This window comes from Cyclospora cayetanensis, unplaced genomic scaffold, assembly GCF_002999335.1.
Source record: "Cyclospora cayetanensis isolate NF1_C8 unplaced genomic scaffold, CcayRef3 CcayRef3_contig_11, whole genome shotgun sequence".
NCBI lineage: Eukaryota > Apicomplexa > Conoidasida > Eucoccidiorida > Eimeriidae > Cyclospora > Cyclospora cayetanensis.
Genome location: NW_020312048.1, coordinates 112,355 through 132,995, shown reverse-complemented (window position 1 = coordinate 132,995; position 20,641 = coordinate 112,355). Strand labels below are relative to the sequence as shown.

Sequence of the window (20,641 nt, the reverse complement as noted above, 5' to 3'; positions counted from 1 at the left end):
TCAAGGAATTTCGATATCTTTGCAGGCAGTCCCAGCCAGCATTGATGCGGGCACATCATTCATCTGACGGTCTGTTGAATTTGCAACTGCAGCGTCGCCACACCCTGCTGATGCAGCCGGCCCTGCAGTACGCAAACAACTCGACTTGCGTGAGCTTATATATGGGTATTTAGTTGCAGATGTGCCTAGATCAGGGTTACTGAAAAGGCAGGCAGTACGGACACGCGTATTTTCCTTCTTGTGATTGCCTCCCTTCGCTCGTACAGTGTAGCAGTTAACACGAACATCCGCTCACTAGGTGCGGTGGTGTTTAAGCCATGTAATTGGCATATCTTTGATATGCCAAATGCACTTTTGCGTCTGTCGAGACCTCGTAATCCTTCATGGTGATACTGCGGGGCCTGAATGCTAACTTCAGTGTCTTGATAGTGTCTGAATCGCCATCCGTGTGATCTCTTATAATCTGGCTCTGCTTCCGACCTACTTACGTTCACTGATACGCAAGTACATGCCTCTTGACGATGTAGAAGCGCCCGTAGCAAAGGGCAGCCCAGAAGCAACGTGGATAAAGCATGTGCCTATGTGAGGACATGCACCAGGAGAGGCGGGGCTTCCGGCAGCATGCCTGCTGCCCCAACCTGACGGTTGCCCTCTTCTTAGAAGTAGTGTCTGCTGGGCTGTGCTGCCGTTGTTACTTCGCTTTCCCTATGTAGCCCCCCTGCAGCGCCTCATCCTGTCCCCTCTGATTTCCCCCATGGAACCTTGCGGGGGGCGCGCATTACAGCAAAAAAGACGAGATGTCAGCTGACAGAGCCAGCAATGCCGTGGGCAGAGGCTGATAAAAGGCACGTAGAGTGAGAGAGAACAAGACAGCCAGGGAGACGCACAGAGGCAAGACCCTAACGAAGGAGAGGTTTGCAGCAGGCCCCTTTCATGACACAAAGGCTTCAGAAACTGTGGCTGGCGCGAGTGCTGAAATTGAACTAACCCCACCTTACGCCTCCCGTGGGGAAAGGAGAAGCGAGCGTGTATTCTTCCCCCTTTTTCCAAAGAGAACCGCAATCATGGTTGCCTTTTACGTGACGCTTGCACCATGTCCAGTGGCCTTACGATGCAAGCAGACTACATCTAATTTTTTGGCTAACTGACGAGCAAGGCAGCCGCCTACATAACTACAGAAAGCAGAGGCGCTTGCCAAACTCCACCAGCATCTAGGCGACACGAATATCCATGCATGCGCTCATGCATCTCCAGATGCACATGCGTGTTTCTCTGTTACCGTATGCAAGCATTGGTGCAAAAAGGCCATGATGGGAGGCGGGAGGCCGCTCAACTCCATCCGTCCCGGTGCAACGTGCTGCCTTCATCAGGCAGAGGTGCTGTAGCGGCGGCTGTCGCCTGTGCAGCAGCTGGCTGCGCACCTCCTATGCCCCCAAGGGTTCTTAGCGATGATCCGCGAGGGGCCCTCTGGGATGCTGCGGATTACCTGCGAAGCTCGAGGCCGCCGTCCCAGGGGCCCCCACGCCGCTTGGCCGATAAGGCATTCCTACCGCCGCACTGCGGCGAGGCACCTGATCGGCTGCTGCCACGGGCAGAGAGGCATCTAGAGGCTTGAAGGCAGCTCCAGAGCCAAAGCGTCCTGCGCTAGCTGCTGCCGCTGGGTGTGGAACGGCGACAGCAGAGCCCTGCGGCGTTCGCGCTGCTCCTAGCACTGCTGCAGGAAGGTGCTGCTGCATGGCTGTACTTGCACGAGTTGAAGAAGCGTTTGCTGCATGTTCCCTCTGTCTTTCAGGAGTTGGGCCGCTTTCAGGGGGCAATGCGCAACGTGCACCGAGAGCCCCCGCCAACAACCCATCAGGGGTTCCCACTGGCAGCAAGGAAATCGTGGAAAGAGGCCTCGGCGAGGCAGCTGCAGCTCGTGTAGCCGCCGTTGTTGCTGTTGCTGCCAGATTTTCTGCTGGTAATGATGCAGCGGCCTTCGCTTGGCTTGAGCCGCTCCTGCTACTCGCGTTCCCCCCAAGAGAAGAAAGTGCTGCATGTGTCATAGCAGAACCCCGGGAACCGCCACCCCCAGACACACTGGGGGACGGGCTTGAATGTCGATCCGTTGGAGTGCCTCCAGAGAGACTTTGCAGCTGCTGCTGCTGCTGTGTCAAGTAGCGACTCGCAGCAGCACTCTCGGCAGGTACAAGCAAAGACACCTCCGTCAGATGACCGCGCAACCCGCTCAAGACACCCCCGCCTGCCCCCAAGGCGCATAAGCCACAGCTCACTCCCTTATCGCCGATAAACGAATAAAAAAGATGACATCAAAAATGGAAACATCAATTCCAGTAGTGAGGAAACAACAATAACAGTAGCAGCAACAAGAACAATAACAGTAGTAGTAACAACAATTGCAGTAGTAACAACAACACTACCAGTAGTAGTAACAAGTGCAATACCAGTAGTAGCAACAAGAACAATAACAGTAGTAGCAACAAGAACAATACCAGCAGTAGTAACAACAATTGCAGTAGTAACAACAACACTTCCAGTAGTAGTAACAAGAACAACGATACCAGTAGTAGTAACAACAACAATACCAGGAGTAGTAACAACAACAATACCAGGAGTAGTAACAACAAGAATACCAGGAGTAGTAACAACAAGAACACTAACACTAGTGACAACAAGAACACTAACAGAAGTAACAACAACAGCAACACTAACAGAAGTAACAACAACAGCAACACTAAAAAACAGCAGCAAAACAGCAACATGGCGCACCTTCGTCATTGTAGCTTCTTGTTGTATAATAAACAACCAGCGATTCCGTTGGGTAGGCGAGGGACAGCTGATGCAGCGCAGCCAACGTCAAATTGGGTCCGAAGGGGGCTCGGTGCTCTTTGGTGTAGAGTCTCAGATCTGCAATGGGTTGCAGCTGTTTCTGCAGCTGCTGTTTCTGCAGCAGCTGCTTCTGCTGCTGTTGCTGGTTAAGGCGTGCGGCGACGAAGCGGGAGAGCTGCAGCACAGTGCAGCTGCCGTCGGTGGACAGCCTGTTCTGCTCCAGCAAGGGCAGATGAGGCATCAGCAAATCCGGAAGGAGCTCGAAGTGCAGACGGACTGCTGCAGCACTGTCCCCTCCCTCTGCTGCTGCTGCCGTCGAAGCCTGATGCCGCCGCAGCAGCAAAGACAGTTCACGGCGGAGCCGCTTCCTCTCTGGAGGAGGGAGGGCAGCTTGCATGGCCATAGTGAGGTATCGGGAGTGCGTGCTGCCTGCGACTGCGAATCCAGCTGCATCCGCAGCGCAAAGAGAAGGCGGCCTCCCATGCGACTGCTGCTGCTGCTGACGGGGGACCAGCTGCCCCGAAGCATCGACAAAAGGCGGGGGAGTGGGGGGGCGCAGCAGCAGCAAGGCATACGCCTTGCTGCTGCTGCTCGTGTTGAGAATGCTTCCGTGTTTCTTGGGGTGCTGCTGCAGCTGCAGCGGCGACACCAGCGCTCCCTGCGGCAGCTGCCGCTTGTGTGGCGGGAGTCCACACGCTGCAGACGCTGTCTCGGGGGCTCCTGCTGCCGGAGTGGTCGTGCAGGTAGCAGCGGCAGCAGCACAAGCAGCAGCGGCGGCTGCATGCTCGGCAGCAGCTCCTTGGTTCGAGTGAAGCCGCTGATTGGCTCTTGACAGGAGGACATGGTGCTTCTCCTCGAAGGCTCGCAGGGAAGGAAACAGCCGCCTGACAATTCTGTCGAGGTCCCCGTCAGGACGCAAACTTCGACGGGAGGCAACGTGGGAACGGCACTGCAAACCACAGTGCACCGCAGACGCACACCCATAGCTGTCGATAGGCTTGCAAAACTCGAAGGAAAGCCGCTGCTACACTGGTGGCTGCAAGAGCCAATCACCTAGACGCACACGAGGCCTTCAGGGAGAGGCACATCTACAGATACATGTGTGTTTGTGTGAGTATGAGTGTATATGTGTGTATGAGTGTATATGTGTGTATGAGTGCATATGTGTGTATGAGTGCATATGTGTGTATGAGTGCATATGTGTGTATGAGTGCATATGTGTGTATGAGTGCATATGTGTGTTTGTGCGTATGTGTACGTGTATGTATATGCGTGTGTATATGCGTGTTTGTGTGTGCTTGTATGTGTGTATGTGCTTGTGTGTATTTGTGTGTGTTTGTAAGCAGCAAGACCTGCGATAAAAAGCGGCCAGGCAGCCGCCTGCTATCTCGCAAAAGACAGCTGCAGAATCGCCGTCTGTTGCCTTTTTATGTTCTATTTCTCCCTCCTCCGCCTCCCCCCCTTCCCCGTTCCCGCATGCTCTACACTTGAATCTTTTAGGGCCTGACCTGAGGGCACTCGCGGATGCCGATGCGAACGCACTTCTCGATGCATTCTGCGCAAAAGCGATGGAGGCAGCTCTTGACGACAACGGTTTGATCCAAGATGCTCATGCAGATTGGACAGGAGAGGTCCTCCCTCAGCCGAATGCTGTTGAGCGTCTTGCGCTGCTGCAGCATCTCTCTCGACACTCGACGCACTCCTGCTGCCGCTTGCAGCAGGGAGATCGACGGTGGCAAGCGCTGCTGCAAAAGGCGGTAATACAGCCAATCGCGACCCCACAACGTTCCGTGTTCCTTGTCGTACGCAAGCCATTGCTTGGATCGCTCACTCATGGGTTGGCTGGTTCCAGGATCGTCATAAATATCTGAACTGCCCGAGTTGACGACAGGGAGGCTAGTAGCTGCACTGGCGTCGACTGCGGTAGGAGATGCTACTCGCAGCATGGCGGGGTGTGACAAGCCTCTGCTGCTCGTGCTGTTGCAGCTGCTGCTGCTGTTGCGGCTGCTGCTGCTCGCGCTCTCTCTCACGCCACTGATGCCCTCTTGGCTCTGAATCGATGGCGAAGCATCTGCAGTGGCGGCACCAGCAGCACCAGGGGACAGGATACCCCTGCCGGCGGGAGCTGATGGATGGTGCGCTGCTGCAGCTGCCTGATCGTGAGGCTTGGCTAGACCTGTGATTCGCATAAAGGGCGACGGATGCTTTGCGTTCTGCTGTACGGCCTTGGATTGGTGAGGAGAAGGAGAAGGAAGAAGAGGACCAACTTCAGATGCCTTCCGAGCACCTGCTGCAGCGGTCGCTCCCATAAGAAACGGCTGCTGCAAAGGTTGCTTGAGCGCCGAGTAGAGCGGCCCCGTTGCTGCAGTCAACACTGGCAGGTGAAGAGAAGAGGAGAACTCTCCCGCCTGCAAAACTGCAGCACGCTGCTGAAGAGGTGCAAGCTGTTGTTGCTGGGGTTGCTGCTGCTGCTGCAGCTGCTGCTGCTGCACCAACAGGCCCGCAGCACCAGCGGTGACAGCATTCCCCCTGCTGCCGCTGTTTTGGATGAGCTGCAACGCCCGTCTGCTGAGCTGAGACTGCAGCAGCTGCATGCATTGCTGACCGCGTGCAGCAGCAACAGTTGCAGAATCAACGGATGGTAGCGCAGAGGCTGCGGCTTGCACGCTGCCAGCGGGAGGCATGGGCGTTGCTGCGTTCTCTGCCATAGTCGCTGCCGCAGAGAACGCAGTTGGCGCACCCTGAGACCCTTGGGGCCCCTGGGGCCCCTGAGGCCCTGGGGGCCCTTGGTGGGGCCCTTGCTGAGACCCTGGGGGCCCCAGAGACCCTGGGGGCCCTTGCTGAGGGCCTGGGGGCCCTTGGAGCCCCTGAGGCCCTTGGGTTGCTGCCATTTGCAGCAGCAGAAGGTGTGGGAGCTAAGGCATCTGCATGCTGCTGCTGCTGCAGGGCCTCCTGTTCCATGCTGCTGCTGCTGCTGCTTCTCAAGAGCCTGGAAGTCCCCTGTAAGCTCCTTAAGATTCGACTTCTGCCGAAGAAAACGCTACAGGGGAGGCAGCGCTGGCTGCAACGCCACTGAGCGCCCACTGCACTGCACTGGACCGCCGCTGCAGTGTCTGCTGCTGCTGCAGCAGCAGACTGTAGAGCTCCCGCAGGAATAGCTGACAGGAAGTACAAAAGCCAGCTAAATGTGCTAAAGCAAGGGCGGATTAGTGAGGCAGTGCTGCAAATGCTGGCCTCCTCCGAGACGCATGCAGCAGCAGCCAGAGAGCGCATGGAGCAGCCTTTGCGGCAGCACTTTCGGCAACTGCTGCTCACCGCCTTGTTGCTGCACGTTCCCTCGATAAACCTCGGGCTTCCCAAGTTCAGCCTTGTTTTTTCTCAATTTTAGACTTGTATTCGTTGCGGCCGGTGTTATCGCTGCCGCTACTACTACTACACTCAGGCCAGCAAAACTTCTAGCGGCACGAGGACGGCGCAGCCTCCTTGTTCTGGTACCAATACATATGTATATACCGACTTGTGTCTGCACATGAGACCCCCCCCAGGTCTTATCGCATAACTGAAGCCTTTGTTAGTCTGCCGATTTCAGGCTGCTTTTGCTGTCGCGGAAGCGAAGGCACCCGCCTTGAGACTCAACAACAAGGCCTATGCAAGAGCGCATCGAGGGCCTTGGAGGAGACGAGCAGCTCCTCGGTGCGCTGCTCCGTCTATACACTGCGGCCAGGCACCTTCATGAAGCGACGCAGCCTAATGCGGCAGTTGCACCAGAATCCAAGAGCAATGAGTGCGTCATCCCGCTGCAATTGCAGCCGCGGCAACACCCCTTTCCCGATTTGCACCGGCTCGTGGTGTCTAAGCAGTCCATATCGCTGCTGTTACACCAGGCGGTGCGCTGGTGCTCAAGCCATGGCGTGCTAATGGACCAGCAACAGCAGCACCAACTGCAGCAGCAAAAGCAGCAGCAACTATGCAGCGCAGAGCCTCTAAAGCTCCAGTTGGCTCCTTTTTGCGTTCTTCCTTCCCCCTTTCCGTATAGTCGCTATGCACAGGTATGGAATGTAGGTGCCTCCCATCCCTGGATCTTTTTCTTTTTCTCCCTCCCTCCCTCTCTCTCCCAGTATATATCTGTATATATATATTTAATGCTACTTGCAGGGGTGCTATGCGTACGTGTAAAGGGCCGTAAGTGTTTTTGCTTGCTGACGCACCGTCCTGTACTCTGAGACACTGCTGGAACGCTTTCTGCTGCTTCAGGCGGTGTCTGTGGGTGTCCACTTCAACGTGTTGATAGACAACATTACCAAGGACCCACTATGGCTGCAGCAGCACCTGCAGCGTGCTGCCGCATGCGACAGCTTCCTCTCCTCTCTCTTGGGCATTATGCAGCGGGTGTATATGGGAGATGGCTGCGGCAGCGTACCTCCGCGGCGCATAGATCAGGATATTCGACTGCACCTTTTGAGGGCAGACTACATGCTAGACACGTCTGAGGGAGACTTCCCGGAGGAGGAGGAGGACGCAAGAGCCTCAAAAGACGTTGAAGGATGGCCGCTGAGGCTCGTGGAGGTAAACACCATTGCGGTCTCTTTCGCAGGCTTAGGCAAGCGAATTTCTCAGCTGCACGCGCATCTCGTGCGGCAGCTGGCTGCCTCGACGGAGGTGACTCGTGGCCTCTTGCCCGATACGAGGCTCTTGGAGGGGGCCCCTTCAGACTCCGTCGTGTGCCCCGAGAATAACCCCGTAAGAGACATGGCCAGAGCTGTTTCTGCCGCACATTCTGCGTATGTCCAGCGTCAGAAGCATAACCAGCAGTTGCAGTTTCAGCAGCAGTTGCAGTTGCAGCAGTTCCCTGTGGTGATGCTAATGGTGTCTTTGGAGGGGGAGTTGAACGTGTATGATCAGCTGATGTTGCAGGAGGCTATTGAGACAGCGAGCGGTGCGCAGTTGCTTCGCGTATCTCCCCAGCAGCTCTATGACTTGTGGCAGCAGAAGCAGCTGGTGCTGCTGCATGCCGATGGGATCGCAACAACAGGAGTATCTCAACTGCCGAGGCCCTCGCGAGCAGGCCGGCTATTGCTGCGCGTGACTGGCTCCCCCTGTCAAGCGTGCATGCGCTGCCACACCTGCTGCTGCTGCTCTGGCGGTGTCATCCAGGAGCCGCCAGTCCAGCAGCAGCAGGCCTCTGGTGTGGAATGCCTCTGCGGTGTCTGCGAAGTGTCTCTTGTGCTGTTGCGATCTCTTTATGACCCGGCGCACTTCTGCCACGAGGGCATTTGGCTGTTGCGGGAGATCTTGGAGCTGTCGGACGCCGTCAAAGTGCCTTCCGTGCCTGCGCAGCTCGCTGGTACCAAGAAAGTGCAGCAGTTATTCAGTCCAGACACGCGGGTGTCTGCGCAGCTCAAGCAGCGGCACCAGCACCCTTTGCAAGGGTCAGATGCAGCTCCAACCGAAGACGTCCTTGAGCGTTTCTTACCGGACGCTGCAGCGAGGGCTGCTTTGCAGGCCGTGTTGCAGCCGCATGTGGACCCTGCAGATGCGCCGTGTGCAGCAACACCAACGCATTCGGCAATAACAGCTCTGGAGGCTTCGACTGTAGCGATGCTCGAAGACGCCGTTGCAAATCCTTTACTGTACCTGCTGAAGCCGCAACGGGAGGGTGGCGGCAACAACATATACGGGCAGCAGCTGCAGCGCATGTTGCAGCAACACCTTGATGCGAAAACAGACGCAGACAGACTCGGCTCGTGTGTCCTGGTGCGGCGCATGCTTCCACCTGTCCTTCCTTCATTGCTGACTCGATCGCATGCAGCTGCAGAGACCCTGGAGAAAGGGGCCCTCCCTCCCGTGGAATGCTCCCTTGTGGCGTCCGTTGGGGAGCTTGGCGTCTTTAGTGCATTCCTCTTCTGTGGTCAGCAGCACCAACACCATTGCACTCAGCAGCAGCAACAGCAGGGCAGCAGCAGTTGCAGCAATCTGAACGTGTGCTGCGGGACGCTGCTGAGGACAAAGGCTGCCACAGCGCAGGAGGGAGGTGTTGCTGCAGGCTATGGACGCATTGACTCGCCTCTTCTCTTTAGGGGTGCTCCCGCGTGGGCTGTGGTGAAGCGTCTGCAGCAACTGGCGACTGTGTTGGACTAACGTTGCAAGCGCGTTCAATTACCGTTGGATGGTAGTTTTGGCTTTTTACCTGCCCGTAATGCACAGTTGGGACTCCTTTTGTGCTGCACGCCTACTGAGGGAACTCTGGAACCTACGTGCGCATGCGTTCGACCAGCAGAGCAGCAAGGCAGTCGAGTCGAGAGTGTTTAAGCGTAGCGGTAGGAGGAGTAGGAGCAGCAGGTTTCGTGACAGGTGGAAGTAGCACAGGTGTATCTGAGAGGAGATCACTTTTACACGCCTCAGACACACTGTGGGAGGCTTTGTACCTTCCCGGTGTCTCTCCTTCCTCCAGGAAACACGCAGGCATACACCATGCAGCACACGATCACGGTGTGACTAGGCTTGAGGAGTGAACTTCGCTGCAGCAGCATGTACTGCTGTTTGAGTCTTTTTGTGCGACTAGTCTGCTACTTGAATGAGCGGTACAGCGTCTAGGTTGCGCTCCCGGAAGCAGCCAGGGCAGTTGCAGTGCATGTTTGCAGAGTAGCCAATAGAGTGTATGTATGTAATCACGTCAGCGTGTGCTACCATCCTCTGCCTAGCAGCAGCAGCTACCCTGGCACCGACGCCTTCCTCCCAGCAAATGATATTATAGTATAGATTTCACAGTACACCTTCCAGCGCCAAGGGGTGTCGTCTCAACTGCTACCTCGAGTAGAAAAGCGTTAACAGCTGCACTGAGCGATTTTCAGACTATTGGTGGCTGGAGACTTCGCAGACTACCAGGGCGCAAGCGCCATCTATCGCGGCCTCCTCTTTTGCCATTTCAGGTGCTTCTGTAAGTGTCAACGCCTTCCTCCAGCAGCCTCCCCGTTATCCTTTCTGACTGCCTAGCACCGCTTCAGCAGTCAGTTGCCCAGCACCAGGCAATCCGCAGCATAGAGGCCCTTGGGCCGTTCACTGCGAAGAGTATTTACTCCGGCCCCAATGACCTTCGCCAAGAGCCTACCAATCCTGTCTCTCCGCTGGTAGGACGTTTAGCTATAAGCAGTCAGCTGTACAGGTGGGGAGTTAGCGGGCGAGAGAGTGGCATGCAGGGACCAGTTAGTCCTCGCACTCTCTCCGGAGTCATCTATAAGTACCGGTGGCTGCTATAGTTGCAGCCCTCTACATTGATTTTAGAGTGCTGTTGCCAAAACTAGGACTTAGCAGACCCGCATCATTTCCCCTGAAGGCCTCGTGTCTGTTAGCTCTTGAGGCGGCGCCTTCAAACGGCATAATGCGTACACAGGTCCATGGAATGTAAACCTTGGTGTTAATCGCATCTTTGTGCATGCGTCGCGCCGTCATATTGGGATGTATAGGGCCTCTGAAGATGTGAGCCAATTCGCCAGGATTAGGCAACACCAGGCGAACTGCTGCTTCAGCGGCCGCCTCGTGTCAGCATTCCCCGCTATACGGTGAGCCCTCCCCACGACGGGAGTGGCTTCCGCCGTTGCTGCTGCCATAAAATACCCGCGTAGCGCTACCCCGAAAACCCCCCCCCCGTGTTTGGCACTTACCGTTAGGATTCGAGGTTGCGCATCCCCCCTGAAGGAGGCCCGGGGCCTCTAATCTCTGCGCCGCGACTCCCATTGCCCTCACGACTCCGAAGGCTCGTCTTTAAGGGGAGCAGAAGTGTGGCAGAGCGTGGCAGAGCAAGGCGTGCCCGAAGAGTTACATTTATATGTACCCCCCTACCTCGGGTTACCCCGGGGGCTCCCCAGGAGAGATAGCTTTTCGCAATAAAGGCTAAAGGCTTGGGATGCAGGATTTGGAGATTTTAAGTACGGAATTGGACAGAAAGAATGTTACCCGGCCTTTCCGTGGGCTCCCTCGCTGCAGCAGCGGCAGCAACCCGGGGCGCTGCAGAAGAGAAGCCACAGACCCCAGAGGTTCTGTTGTCTCTTCCCCCAGCCTTTTGAGTGTTTACCCCGTCCTAATATTGTGAAATTCCGCCGAAATTGAACTAAGGGGACCAGGCTAGGGTCCGCAGTGTAAGCTTAAGCGCGTGGCTTTGGTGCCCTTACCACCAGCCCGTGACGGTGGGGTCACACACCCCCCGAGCTCGTGGTGTTGCTGCATCAACAAGCGTCTAATTCTCATTCTTTGCTCCTCCCTTGCTATGATTTGGAGCCTAGGGTACAGGCGTGCATCACGGGAGGCACCGCTGCCCTCCTCCGCGGGGCGTCGGTCTGATTCGAGGTATAATACGGCTTGCATACACGGGGAGCTTCCGCAGCCTCTCAGCAGAGGCGCAGCGAGCAGCGGCGAGTGCCTCCCAAACCCTTAGATCCCTGGGAAGGAGGCCCCAGGGGGCGTTCTTCCCCTCGTCCTGCACACCGCCCTTCTTGCCGCTGTACTGCAATTGCAACTGCATCTGGTGCCCACCAAACCGAGCAGCAGCAGGAGCAGCACCAAGAGCAGCACCAAGAGCAGCACCAAGAGCAGCAGCAGGAGCAGCAGCAGGAGCAGCACCAAGAGCAGCAGCAGGAGCAGCACCAAGAGCAGCACCAAGAGCAGCAAAACAGTCCCAGATCTACATCACGGCAGACCAGACTACCACGAGCAGCAGCAGCAACAGCAGCAGCATTTTTTTTTCAGAAAAGAGTATCCCCTGCTCCCTGCTCGGGGTCTTAAGCTTCGGAGTTTAAAGCCTTCCTTCGCCCCTCCCTCTCTGTGGCATGAGTCCGGCTGTGCGTTACAGCGCCAATATCGCTAATCCCCATCTGCGCAGGGGGGGTTAGTGACATGAGAGCAACCCGCCGCGCATCTACTGCAGCAGCAGTTGCTGCAGATCCCGCACCGACCCCACCAACACCAGCCGCCATCAGTCGCAGAGGCCAAGCGTCTGCCTCCCTGTCTCCTGCCTTCCCGCCTCCACGCAACAGCGGAAGCGGTAGCAGTGCAGCGCCTAGGTCCTCACGATCCACGCTAGCCAGCAGAACCTCGACGTCTTTCAAAGGCGGGCACGCACGCACACCTCCCGCTGCCTCAACCCCTTCCCTGCAACAGCAGCAACAGCAGCAACAGCAGCAACAGCAGCAACAGCAGCGCTGTAGCAGCAGATTGCAAGGCCTAGCTCCGTTGCCAGGCCTTCGCAACTCGCCTGCACGCAACAGCGGTAATTGCTTTTCTCCTCGCGAGGTGATATCGGCTCAGCGGGGACTGGCGGATTTGGCGTTTGAGGTGTCACTTGAGGCGAATGTGGCCGCAGCAGCGGCGGCTTTGGAGATGTCAGAGGAGCCGCAGGATGAGGAGGAGGTTCTATCTCAAGACTCCCACAGCGTCCACAGCAGAACGGGGGGAGAAGGCGGGGCAGCAGCTGCAGAGGAAGCAACTGAAGCAGAAATGGAGACAGAAAATGCAGCAGCCGAGGGCCGAATAGATACCGACGAAGAGGCGGAGACATCGGAAGAAGCGCCGCACCAACAACAGCAGCAGCAGCAGCGCCGAATGTCTGGCCGTCGCCGACGCAACATCCCCGTTTCCCTGACTCCAAGCCTCGGCAAGAGCAGCAGCAGCAGCAGCAGTGCGAGGGGAGCTCCTACACGCAGCGGCGGTGCAGCTGCTGCAGCAGCAGCAGCAGGTGCAGCTCGAGGCATTCGAGATGCAGCTGCCTATGAGGGGGGAACTCCATGGGAGGAAGCTCCCAGTTCAAAGGGCAACGCCGACCTTGTGGCTCTCAACGATGCAGATAGGCGTACGCTGTTGCAGTTGCTCCTTGAAGGTTTCTCCCCTTTTGTTTGTGCAGGGTGAAGCTGCCGCTGGCCTCCCTTTGAGGGAAGGATGCTGCGTGAAATCCGCTCTTTGCTGGAGAGCTCTGTGCTGCCGTTGCTGCTGCAGAGAAGCACCCGGGGTGGTATAACGGCCCTGTCGGCTCGTGCGAGCCAACGCATCGCTGTCTGTGCTGGTGGAGATTTAGACCTACTGGGAAGTACCAGCCAGGCCTGGTTATAAGAGATCTGGAATCCGAAATGGAAGCGAGTAAGTTTGTGGTGCAGTCGCAGCAGGCTTTCTAGGAATGCGCCTTTGCTCCCCCTCTCTCCCCAGTGTGGCCCTTTTATCAAGACTGGAGCCTTGATAAAAAGGCGGCAGGGCGACACCGTGTTTGGGGTGTCACCTTTTGGGGGAAGGAGGGGGGTTACAAGGGGATAAAGCAGAGGGTGGAAAAAGAAAAAGCGAGGCTTCATGGCGAACGCAAGAGACACACACAGCAGCAGCAGCAGCAGCAGCAGGAACAGCGTCTAGCAAAGGGTCCAATTCATCAGCAGGCAGGCTGCCTGGAGGGAAAGCCGCGGGAAGGGGGAAGAACCGCCGATGTTGCACCTCAGTGTTTGTGCAAAGTTGGACTGGGGGGTCGGTCTTCTTGCGCTCTCATCATGGCGTTCTCTCCTTCATGGACGCTGCATGTGTGTGTCTTTTCCCTCCATATGATGCAGAACGCATGACGCCTGCAGTGAGAGACGCGCTGCTTGCCGGCATGACAGGCAGAGCGCCACATGGCCGTGGGGGAGGAGGCGTTCCCCACAGTAACTTGCAAGGCAAGACACCGGCTTTCAAGACAGAAATCGTAGTGGTGATGGCTCTCGAAGACCTCAAATACTCCCTGTGCAACTGGACAAGCACCAAGCCCATGGTGCGTACCCGATATTATGACTCCTTCCCTTCGAGTCGTGTTGGGGGCTCTGCTTGGCTGTGTGTGTGTGTTTATGTGTGTGTGTATGTTTGTGTGTTTGTTTATGTGTGTGTCTTTATGTGTGTGTGTTTATTTGTGTGTTTATGTGTGTATATGTTTGTGTGTTTGTTTACGTGTGTGTATGTTTGTGTGTTTGTTTATGTGTGTGTATGTTTGTGTGTTTGTTTATGTGTGTCTTTATGTGTGTGTGTGTGTTTGTTTGTGTGTTTATGTGTCTTTATGTGTGTCTTTATGTGTGTGTATTTGTATTTATGTGCGCCTCTTGAGTAGCGATGTGCTGCCTTGCCGCCATCTTTTCTGTTTCTGCCATACGCTAGGAATCAGCGTGTGTGTGTGCCTTCTCTGAGGGGTGTGTAGTGTGTTTTCTCGTGCATGTGTTCTCTCCCTCGCGATTGGCAAATTCTGTGGCTTGAATGGGCAAGTATACTTGTAACTGCCTCCATTTGTGCGGTTCTGTATTTTTCCGGCGTAGAGCCCTTCGATGAGACTCGCTGCTTGCCGCGGTGCAGTGTAGGCTGCTGCACTGCACGTTGAAAGGCTTATACTCTCCCTTCTGGTGTTTGTTGGGGTCCTCTGCAGCCGTTTCCTGCAGGATGCCAACAGTTGCGTCTCGAGAAGATGGCGGGCTACTCCCTTAAGTGTCTGAATGCTCTCGCAAGGGCCAAGAAGATCCTCCAACTCAGGGAAGCATACAGAGGTGAGGCTCAGCTTTGCGTGCCGTGCATCTCTTTCTGACGGGTGTGTCGCCAGCCGAATGCCGCGGCAAGAACGAAACACCAACCCTCCAATCGGCTGCTAGCTGCAGACGAGAGCTTCTTGTATGGCGAGCCGCCGCATGTGGCGCATGCATGGCACACTGCATGCCGTCGACTTTGTCCACATCCGAAGTTGTCTGCAGATGCACGTCTTGAGCCAAATTCAGGGTCCAGCTACTTTATGTGCTCTCTCGCTCAGATATGAAGCATGCCCGGCCTGAAGCTTTAGAGAATCAGCTCCTCGATACGTTGGCGCGGGAGCACATTAAACCTACCCACGAGACAGTCAAGCACCTGTTCACAGTGCGCAGCCTGCCGGGGGAAGAAGGAGGGTAGTGTTAAGTTGTATCTACCGTCTCTTCTGTCTTCCTTCTTGCCAGATGCCTTGCTTTTGTACTTGCATTTGGGTGTGTCTGCATGCCGGCACGCCTCTCCCCCTGTGCATGTACGTATGTGTGTGTGTTTGTTTGCGGGTTTTTTTTATGCAACCTTCTCTTGCTCCTTCCTCGAGCAGTGCAGTTCCTCTTGACTTGCTGAATCGTTTGCATGTTCTTTTCGATGCATAGTGGGCTCTCTACCCCAGTATTTTTTGCGGTCTCTTCTTTGCATCGCCCACCAGTAATTTGTTCGCTCCGTCGTTCGCACGCACCCCCGCTGCCTGTGCTGGACCATGGGCTACGAATCTCGCTACTTAATTTGAATTTCTATGTATAAACATATAATTATCCATACATATATATGTACATATTTTAGGTACACATTTATACATATTTCTATAGGTGCATGTTTGCTTAGGCCCATGTGTATAGATGCATATCGAGACGCGTTAGCAGTAAACTTTCGGTGTCTGTACACTTGACACCTGCGCTTATTATTTTTTGCAGGTGTCAGCGGACGTGATTATCCAAAGCTACACTACCATGCCCCCAGGCAAGTTGTTGCGTTGTGTGTTTAGGGGTTTGTTTTGCCTCACGATGTGGGGAATGCGTGTTTCAGAGGTGTTTTCAAGACTAGAAAACATAGGAGCTTGCGCAAGAGTTCATACTGGTGCTGCTGCCGCTGCATTCAGGCTGGGATTGGGATGCGTATCAGCGGGAAGAGGAAGAGGCGGCGCAGCGGAAGCGTTCGCGCGAAGAGGCCGCAGCGGCTGCAGCAGCAGCTGCCGCTGCCGCGAGTGGAGGGCGCAAGCGTCGTGCTGCTGCGGCAGTTGCCTTGCTTGCAGCAGCGGCGTGCGGCGAGGATGGCGAGAGCAGCGAGGGGGGTCTGCAGGAAGGGCCTTCAGCCGCAGCAGCGACCCCGACAAAGGCAGCAGCAGCAGCAGCGAAACACGGGGTGGATTATTATTACCGGGGTGGCAGACGAGTCGTGTTGGCACGGACGCCTCCCCTTGTGCGACAGCGTCGGGGAGAGCTGGCAGCAGCAGCCTTGGGGCTAAGTCCGCTGGATGATCCTCTGCTAGCGGCCGCCGTAGGGTTGCTTCCGGAGCAGCAGCAGCAGCAGCAGCAGCAGGAGGCCTTGTTGCAGCAGCGGAAGGAGCAACAGCGCCTCAGCGGCTTGCTGAATGGATTCTCAGGGCAGTGGATGACGATGATGAGATCTCTGGTGCTGAGTCGGGAGCGGCTTCTGCAGCTGCTCCAGCCCGTCCCCCTTGACCTCCTGCACAATCCAACGTATTTGTTCGCTCCCCTCCCGCCGCTCTTGTCTCCTGTGCTGCTGATGGAAATCGCGGTCCAGCATCAAAATCCTGCTGCCGCTGCGCATCTCCTTGCCGCCAACCTGCTGCTTCACCGCCTCGGTGACACTGTGGCCATCAGAGCTTTAGATCCCGCGCAAAAGCGACTTGCCTTAGAAGAGACGCAACAGCACGACACGTGCTCGAGGAACGCGAGGCAGCAGCAGCGCAAACCCCACGGCAAAGCGACTCCCCACAACCAAACCGGTGAGCCGCTGCAAAGCAAGGCATCGCTCGCTCTGAGTGCTTCTCCATGTCTACGCTCTCTTAGTTGTGTATTCTTCGTAAGAATTCTCGACGCTTTAACAGGCTCTCTGTGGGGATGCACGCGATCATGTGGTTTGTGAAATGTGCGTGGTGCTGCCGGTCTCATTTAGAGGGCGCGACCACTCATCTGTATATACATGGATATGTATATACATATATATACATATATATATATGTATATTATGTATATGGTGTTGTACGTCTGGATGTGCGCCAGGTGGCAACAGCAACAGCAACAGCAGCAGCAGCAGCAGCACTGTGCGCTTCGAGATGGGGTATTCTGTGTGCCTCTGTCTTGGACTGCTGTATGGCCGCATCAATCCAAACCAGTTGCCGTTATATGCCGCTGCAGGATCCATGCAGCATCTGCAGCACCAGAAGCAGCAGCGTCTTAAGAGGCAACGCTTCCGCTGTGCTCCTTGGATCGGCCTTCTGACAGGAGAACAAGTTGCTGCCCGCAACTCCTGCTCCCCTTCCTCCTCCACAAGCGAGCAGCAGCAGCAGCTGCTGCAGCAGCCACAACCGCCTTTACTACAGCAGCAGCAGCAGCTCTGCGACTCTGCGGCTGCTGCAAATCCCCCTTCGAAGAACGCAGTGAGCGGTGACTCGCTGGCACCTGGGAAGCACTGCAGCGAGGGCACCTTAGAAACCCTCAACGGCAAAGATCCACGCGCGCATGCAGATGCAGCAGCAGAGAAAACGCAGCTGTACATGGACGTGGACGGGCCAGAGGCAGCATCCTCTACGGCATACACAGCTCCGATTGCTGCAGCACTGCAGAATGCTGCTGCAACAACCGACGAATCTCATGGCATAGCCTCAGCAATATCAACAAGAGAAGCACCAGCACGAGGTTCTGAAGAGGGCGATGCAGGCTGGGAGCTCCCTTGGCCATCCTCTCTCGGCATACAGCCCACAGTTCCGTTGAATCTGTGTTTGCTAACCATACACTGCAGCTGTGACGACGAGGATTTCCTCCTTCGGGTGTCTCTTGATAAGGTGCGATACGATACAGCGAAAACAACAGCCCATGCGGCTGCTGCCCTTCCTTAGGTCTCTCTACAGCCGCGCTGCTGCGAATGTAGGCTTTTGCATTCCCTCTAGGAGTGTATATCCTTGTCGTTGTCTTCAAGGTGAGTGTGCAGCAATGCGTGACTCTTGCGGTCCGCCTGCAGGTGAGCAACCAGCCTCCTTCTCTCTCTGAACTTGAACGGTGCTATACAACTCACGGGGAGCGTTTTTCGCTGTCTGCTCTGGACACGCGTCTTTCAACTTTGAGTGATATCGAGGCGCATAGTCGCACGCTGCTTTCACTCCTCGAGGCTGCGCATGGCAGCAGCAGCAGCAGAGCCGCCGCTGAAAGGGCGCTCGAAAAGAAGGGAGGCAAGCACCTCATTCTGAGGAGAGTTCCTACCAAGGGATTCCCAATAGCCAACAACAACAACGGCAGTGCTAACTGCCAAGCCGGGGAAAGCCCGTCTAAGAAGCGGCTGCCAGTAGGGGATGATTTGCACCAACAGCAACAGCAACAGCAACAGCATGCTGTGGGCAACCTGGCGGGGGAGGCGAGCATTGTTGCTGCTGATATCAACAGCAGCAGCAGCACGTATAATGAGGATGTTGTGGATCGCAGCGAGCTGCGATTTGACTGGCAGCTGCGAGGTGTCGCTGCACGGCTCGAGGCAGAGAAGGAAGCTGGACGCGTCAGAGAGGGGGACGGGGGGAAGAAGGATGCCGAGGAAGACAAGACAAGCGACTCCAAATGCGTGTCACTCTCCAGGAGCTACGAGGGCCTCTTCGTGCTGCTGGATTCCATTGGCACCCACATCTTTCGCGCCAAGGCAGCTCACCTGAGCTGTCAACTGAGATGCATTGAGAGGGACGCTCTTTCGACTGGAAGTCAGCTGCTGCACGTTCAGCGACGGCTGAAGCAGGAGGAGGGCGAGGGAGTGGATCTGCAGCAGCTGCAGCAAGTCAAGGAGGAAGAAGAGCAGTTGCAGCAGCAGGCCAGCAGACAGCGGGAGCTGCTGCAGCAAGGGAAGGCTTTGATCGAGATGTACAGGGCTGAAGAACGGCAGCAGCAACTCTTGTTGCGTCAGTGGAGGGACGTCTTTATGGCCCTAGTGCAGCTCCCTCCAGGAACGCCACCGAACCCCCACATCCGCAATGGCAGGAGGTTGCAGCAGCTTCTGTGATGCTGGTGCTGCACAAGCTACGGCTGCAGCAGAGCCTTCCTGCTTCTTCTTGTTTCTTGGGAACGGCAACATATAGGCTGATTCTAACGAATCTGGCCAGCGGCGAATTCCTTGAGTATCTGCATTGAAAGCAACGAGGGGGGAAGGGGGGAGGGGGGAGGTTAGAGGGGAGGGCGCTAGCCATGCTGGGGGCCCTTGGCACATGACGCATGGGAGGTAGAAGGTGTTTCCTTCAGTGTCTCGTAAAATCTCTGTAGAGAGAGAGCGAAGCGGAGGAGACCATTCCGCGCCTTCTTTCTTCGAGTAGCTGTATAGACAGTACTTCCGAAGGAAAACAGACAAAACGGAGCTTTCACCGCAGCGTGCGGTATCGCTGCGTGGGGTAGCTGAATCCCAGTGGCAGCGTGGAGGCAGCGGGTATGCTCGGGGAGCCGCCAGGGAGGCTGACAGCTGTGCAGCCTCACAACCGGCTTTGTCAGAGCTTTGCAGTTACTTGTGAAGCGCGTGTAAAGGCAGCTTCTGGCATGCACCAGCACGGATTCGCGTTGCCTCCGACGATTGTACAGACCGCGGGCAGATCAGATGAGCCGTCAACAAGTGCTTTTCTTGGTGAAAAAGACGAGGCCTATATAGGGGAGAATAAGGGGTGGGGGGGGGGTGGTACAACTATCTCCTAGAGGCGGCAGCCCCGAGTTGCAGCACAGCTGCTTGCTCGGCTCGGTACGCAGGTTCCCGGGCAGTGCCCGCAGGAGTCTCGGCAGCGATACTTCACGCTGATATCGCAGTCTGTCAATGAGCTCCTACAGGATATGAACGTTATTCATCAATGTCGCATGCTTAGCTCAGCAGCTCAACGACTCTCGTAGTCTGTCCCTACGGCACACCTGTTGCATACGCACTACACGTTTTTGCCAGGGCTGCAAAACGTGTTCGAGAGATTATGTCTATTATTGCCATACAGGTGAATTTGGACATATAGATGTTCTGTTTCTCTTTATTGGGTGAAGGCATGGGAGAATGTGGATGCACATGAGGATTCATAAAGCGCGAAAGCAGAGCAAGCCGGTCAAGAGTAGCGGGGTTGCATTCAGAGAAGATGGCTGCGCAGCACTGCCTTAAGGCAACACTCTACAAGGAGGATAACTCGACTTAGAGGGGGTAAAGTTGCGAAGAAGTCTCGTAGAGCGGAGTGACCTCCGTGCTATGACGGGCATTCAGGGAACTTTCCTCGCCTTTCCGGCGCCAAGCGCTAAAAAGACCACAAAAAGAGGCAAAGAACGATAGGATGCGATTTCAAAAAATAGGAGTATACTTTTAGCCATCGTCCGTTGAGGAGCCGGTGTGAGATCTGAGAGACAGCAGCTGTGCGTGAGAGAGACCCAGTAGTTGCCGTGCCCCTCCCCGCTTCGCCCCGTGGACTTGAGTTTGTCCGCTTCCCGTGTCTCCCAACAACACCCTATTGTTCTCCTTATTGCATGACCATATTCATCGCATGAACGTTTTGGCTTAGGCTCAAAGATGCAGCAGCTTCCCCAAGTGAACTTGGGGATTGAGCCCCCCAAAGAGACACCCCTCAGGGGGCGGCCACTACCTGAGGGATCGCTCCTCGCCTCTCGCTTTCAGGAGGCGATTGCACAGATTATTGATGGCCATAGAGCCCGGCAAGAGGTCTCTGGTGGCCCTTTAGCTTTCTCAGAGGCCCCCGTAGATGCCTCCGGGTGTGAAGTCGGTGCCAGTTCTCCTCTACCGCAAGAGACAGCAAGCGCCGGTAACTTGCACGACCACCCTCAGCATTACTTCGTCTCATGGTGAATTCTAGACAAATCGATGTACATCTCTGTAGTTTTATGTAGCTATGAGTAGAGGGGGATGGCTTAAACCCTGCAATTGGAAGAGGAGTCCTTAGTTGCATACCCACCGGAAGATGTGGCCAATGCGTATCGCTTGCGGAGGATGCTTCCTTCCGAACAGAGCCGGGACGACGGGGTCAACATATTTGCATGCGAATCCCGTGTGCAACTTAGTT

General features: G+C 55.8%; 3 protein-coding genes across 3 annotated transcripts; 2 read left to right on the top strand and 1 right to left on the bottom strand.

The window, feature by feature from the left end:
* On the bottom strand, positions 1-5,138 carry LOC34622034. The gene is made up of 7 exons (XM_026334562.1): positions 4,850-5,138; positions 4,479-4,765; positions 2,770-3,778; positions 2,006-2,242; positions 1,487-1,867; positions 1,080-1,239; positions 1-199 (listed from the first exon to the last, which is right to left on the bottom strand). The coding sequence occupies exons 1-7, from the start codon at positions 5,136-5,138 to the stop codon at positions 1-3; spliced, it is 2,562 nt and encodes an 853-aa protein (XP_026190347.1).
* Positions 5,139-6,476: 1,338 nt separating this feature from the next.
* LOC113146620 (glutathione synthetase-like) lies at positions 6,477-8,967 on the top strand. Its single transcript, XM_026334553.1, has 2 exons — positions 6,477-6,878; positions 7,084-8,967. Exons 1-2 carry the CDS (start codon positions 6,477-6,479, stop codon positions 8,965-8,967), a joined length of 2,286 nt encoding a protein of 761 aa, XP_026190338.1.
* Positions 8,968-9,089: 122 nt separating this feature from the next.
* Positions 9,090-20,427, top strand: LOC34622035. Its single transcript, XM_026334543.1, has 14 exons — positions 9,090-9,318; positions 9,610-9,717; positions 11,276-11,490; positions 12,157-12,670; positions 12,814-12,954; positions 13,410-13,606; positions 14,246-14,363; positions 14,621-14,724; positions 15,306-15,351; positions 15,491-16,492; positions 16,638-16,907; positions 17,016-17,419; positions 17,554-18,184; positions 20,126-20,427. The coding sequence occupies exons 1-14, from the start codon at positions 9,090-9,092 to the stop codon at positions 20,425-20,427; spliced, it is 4,281 nt and encodes a 1,426-aa protein (XP_026190328.1).
* The last annotated feature ends 214 nt before the right edge of the window (positions 20,428-20,641 follow it).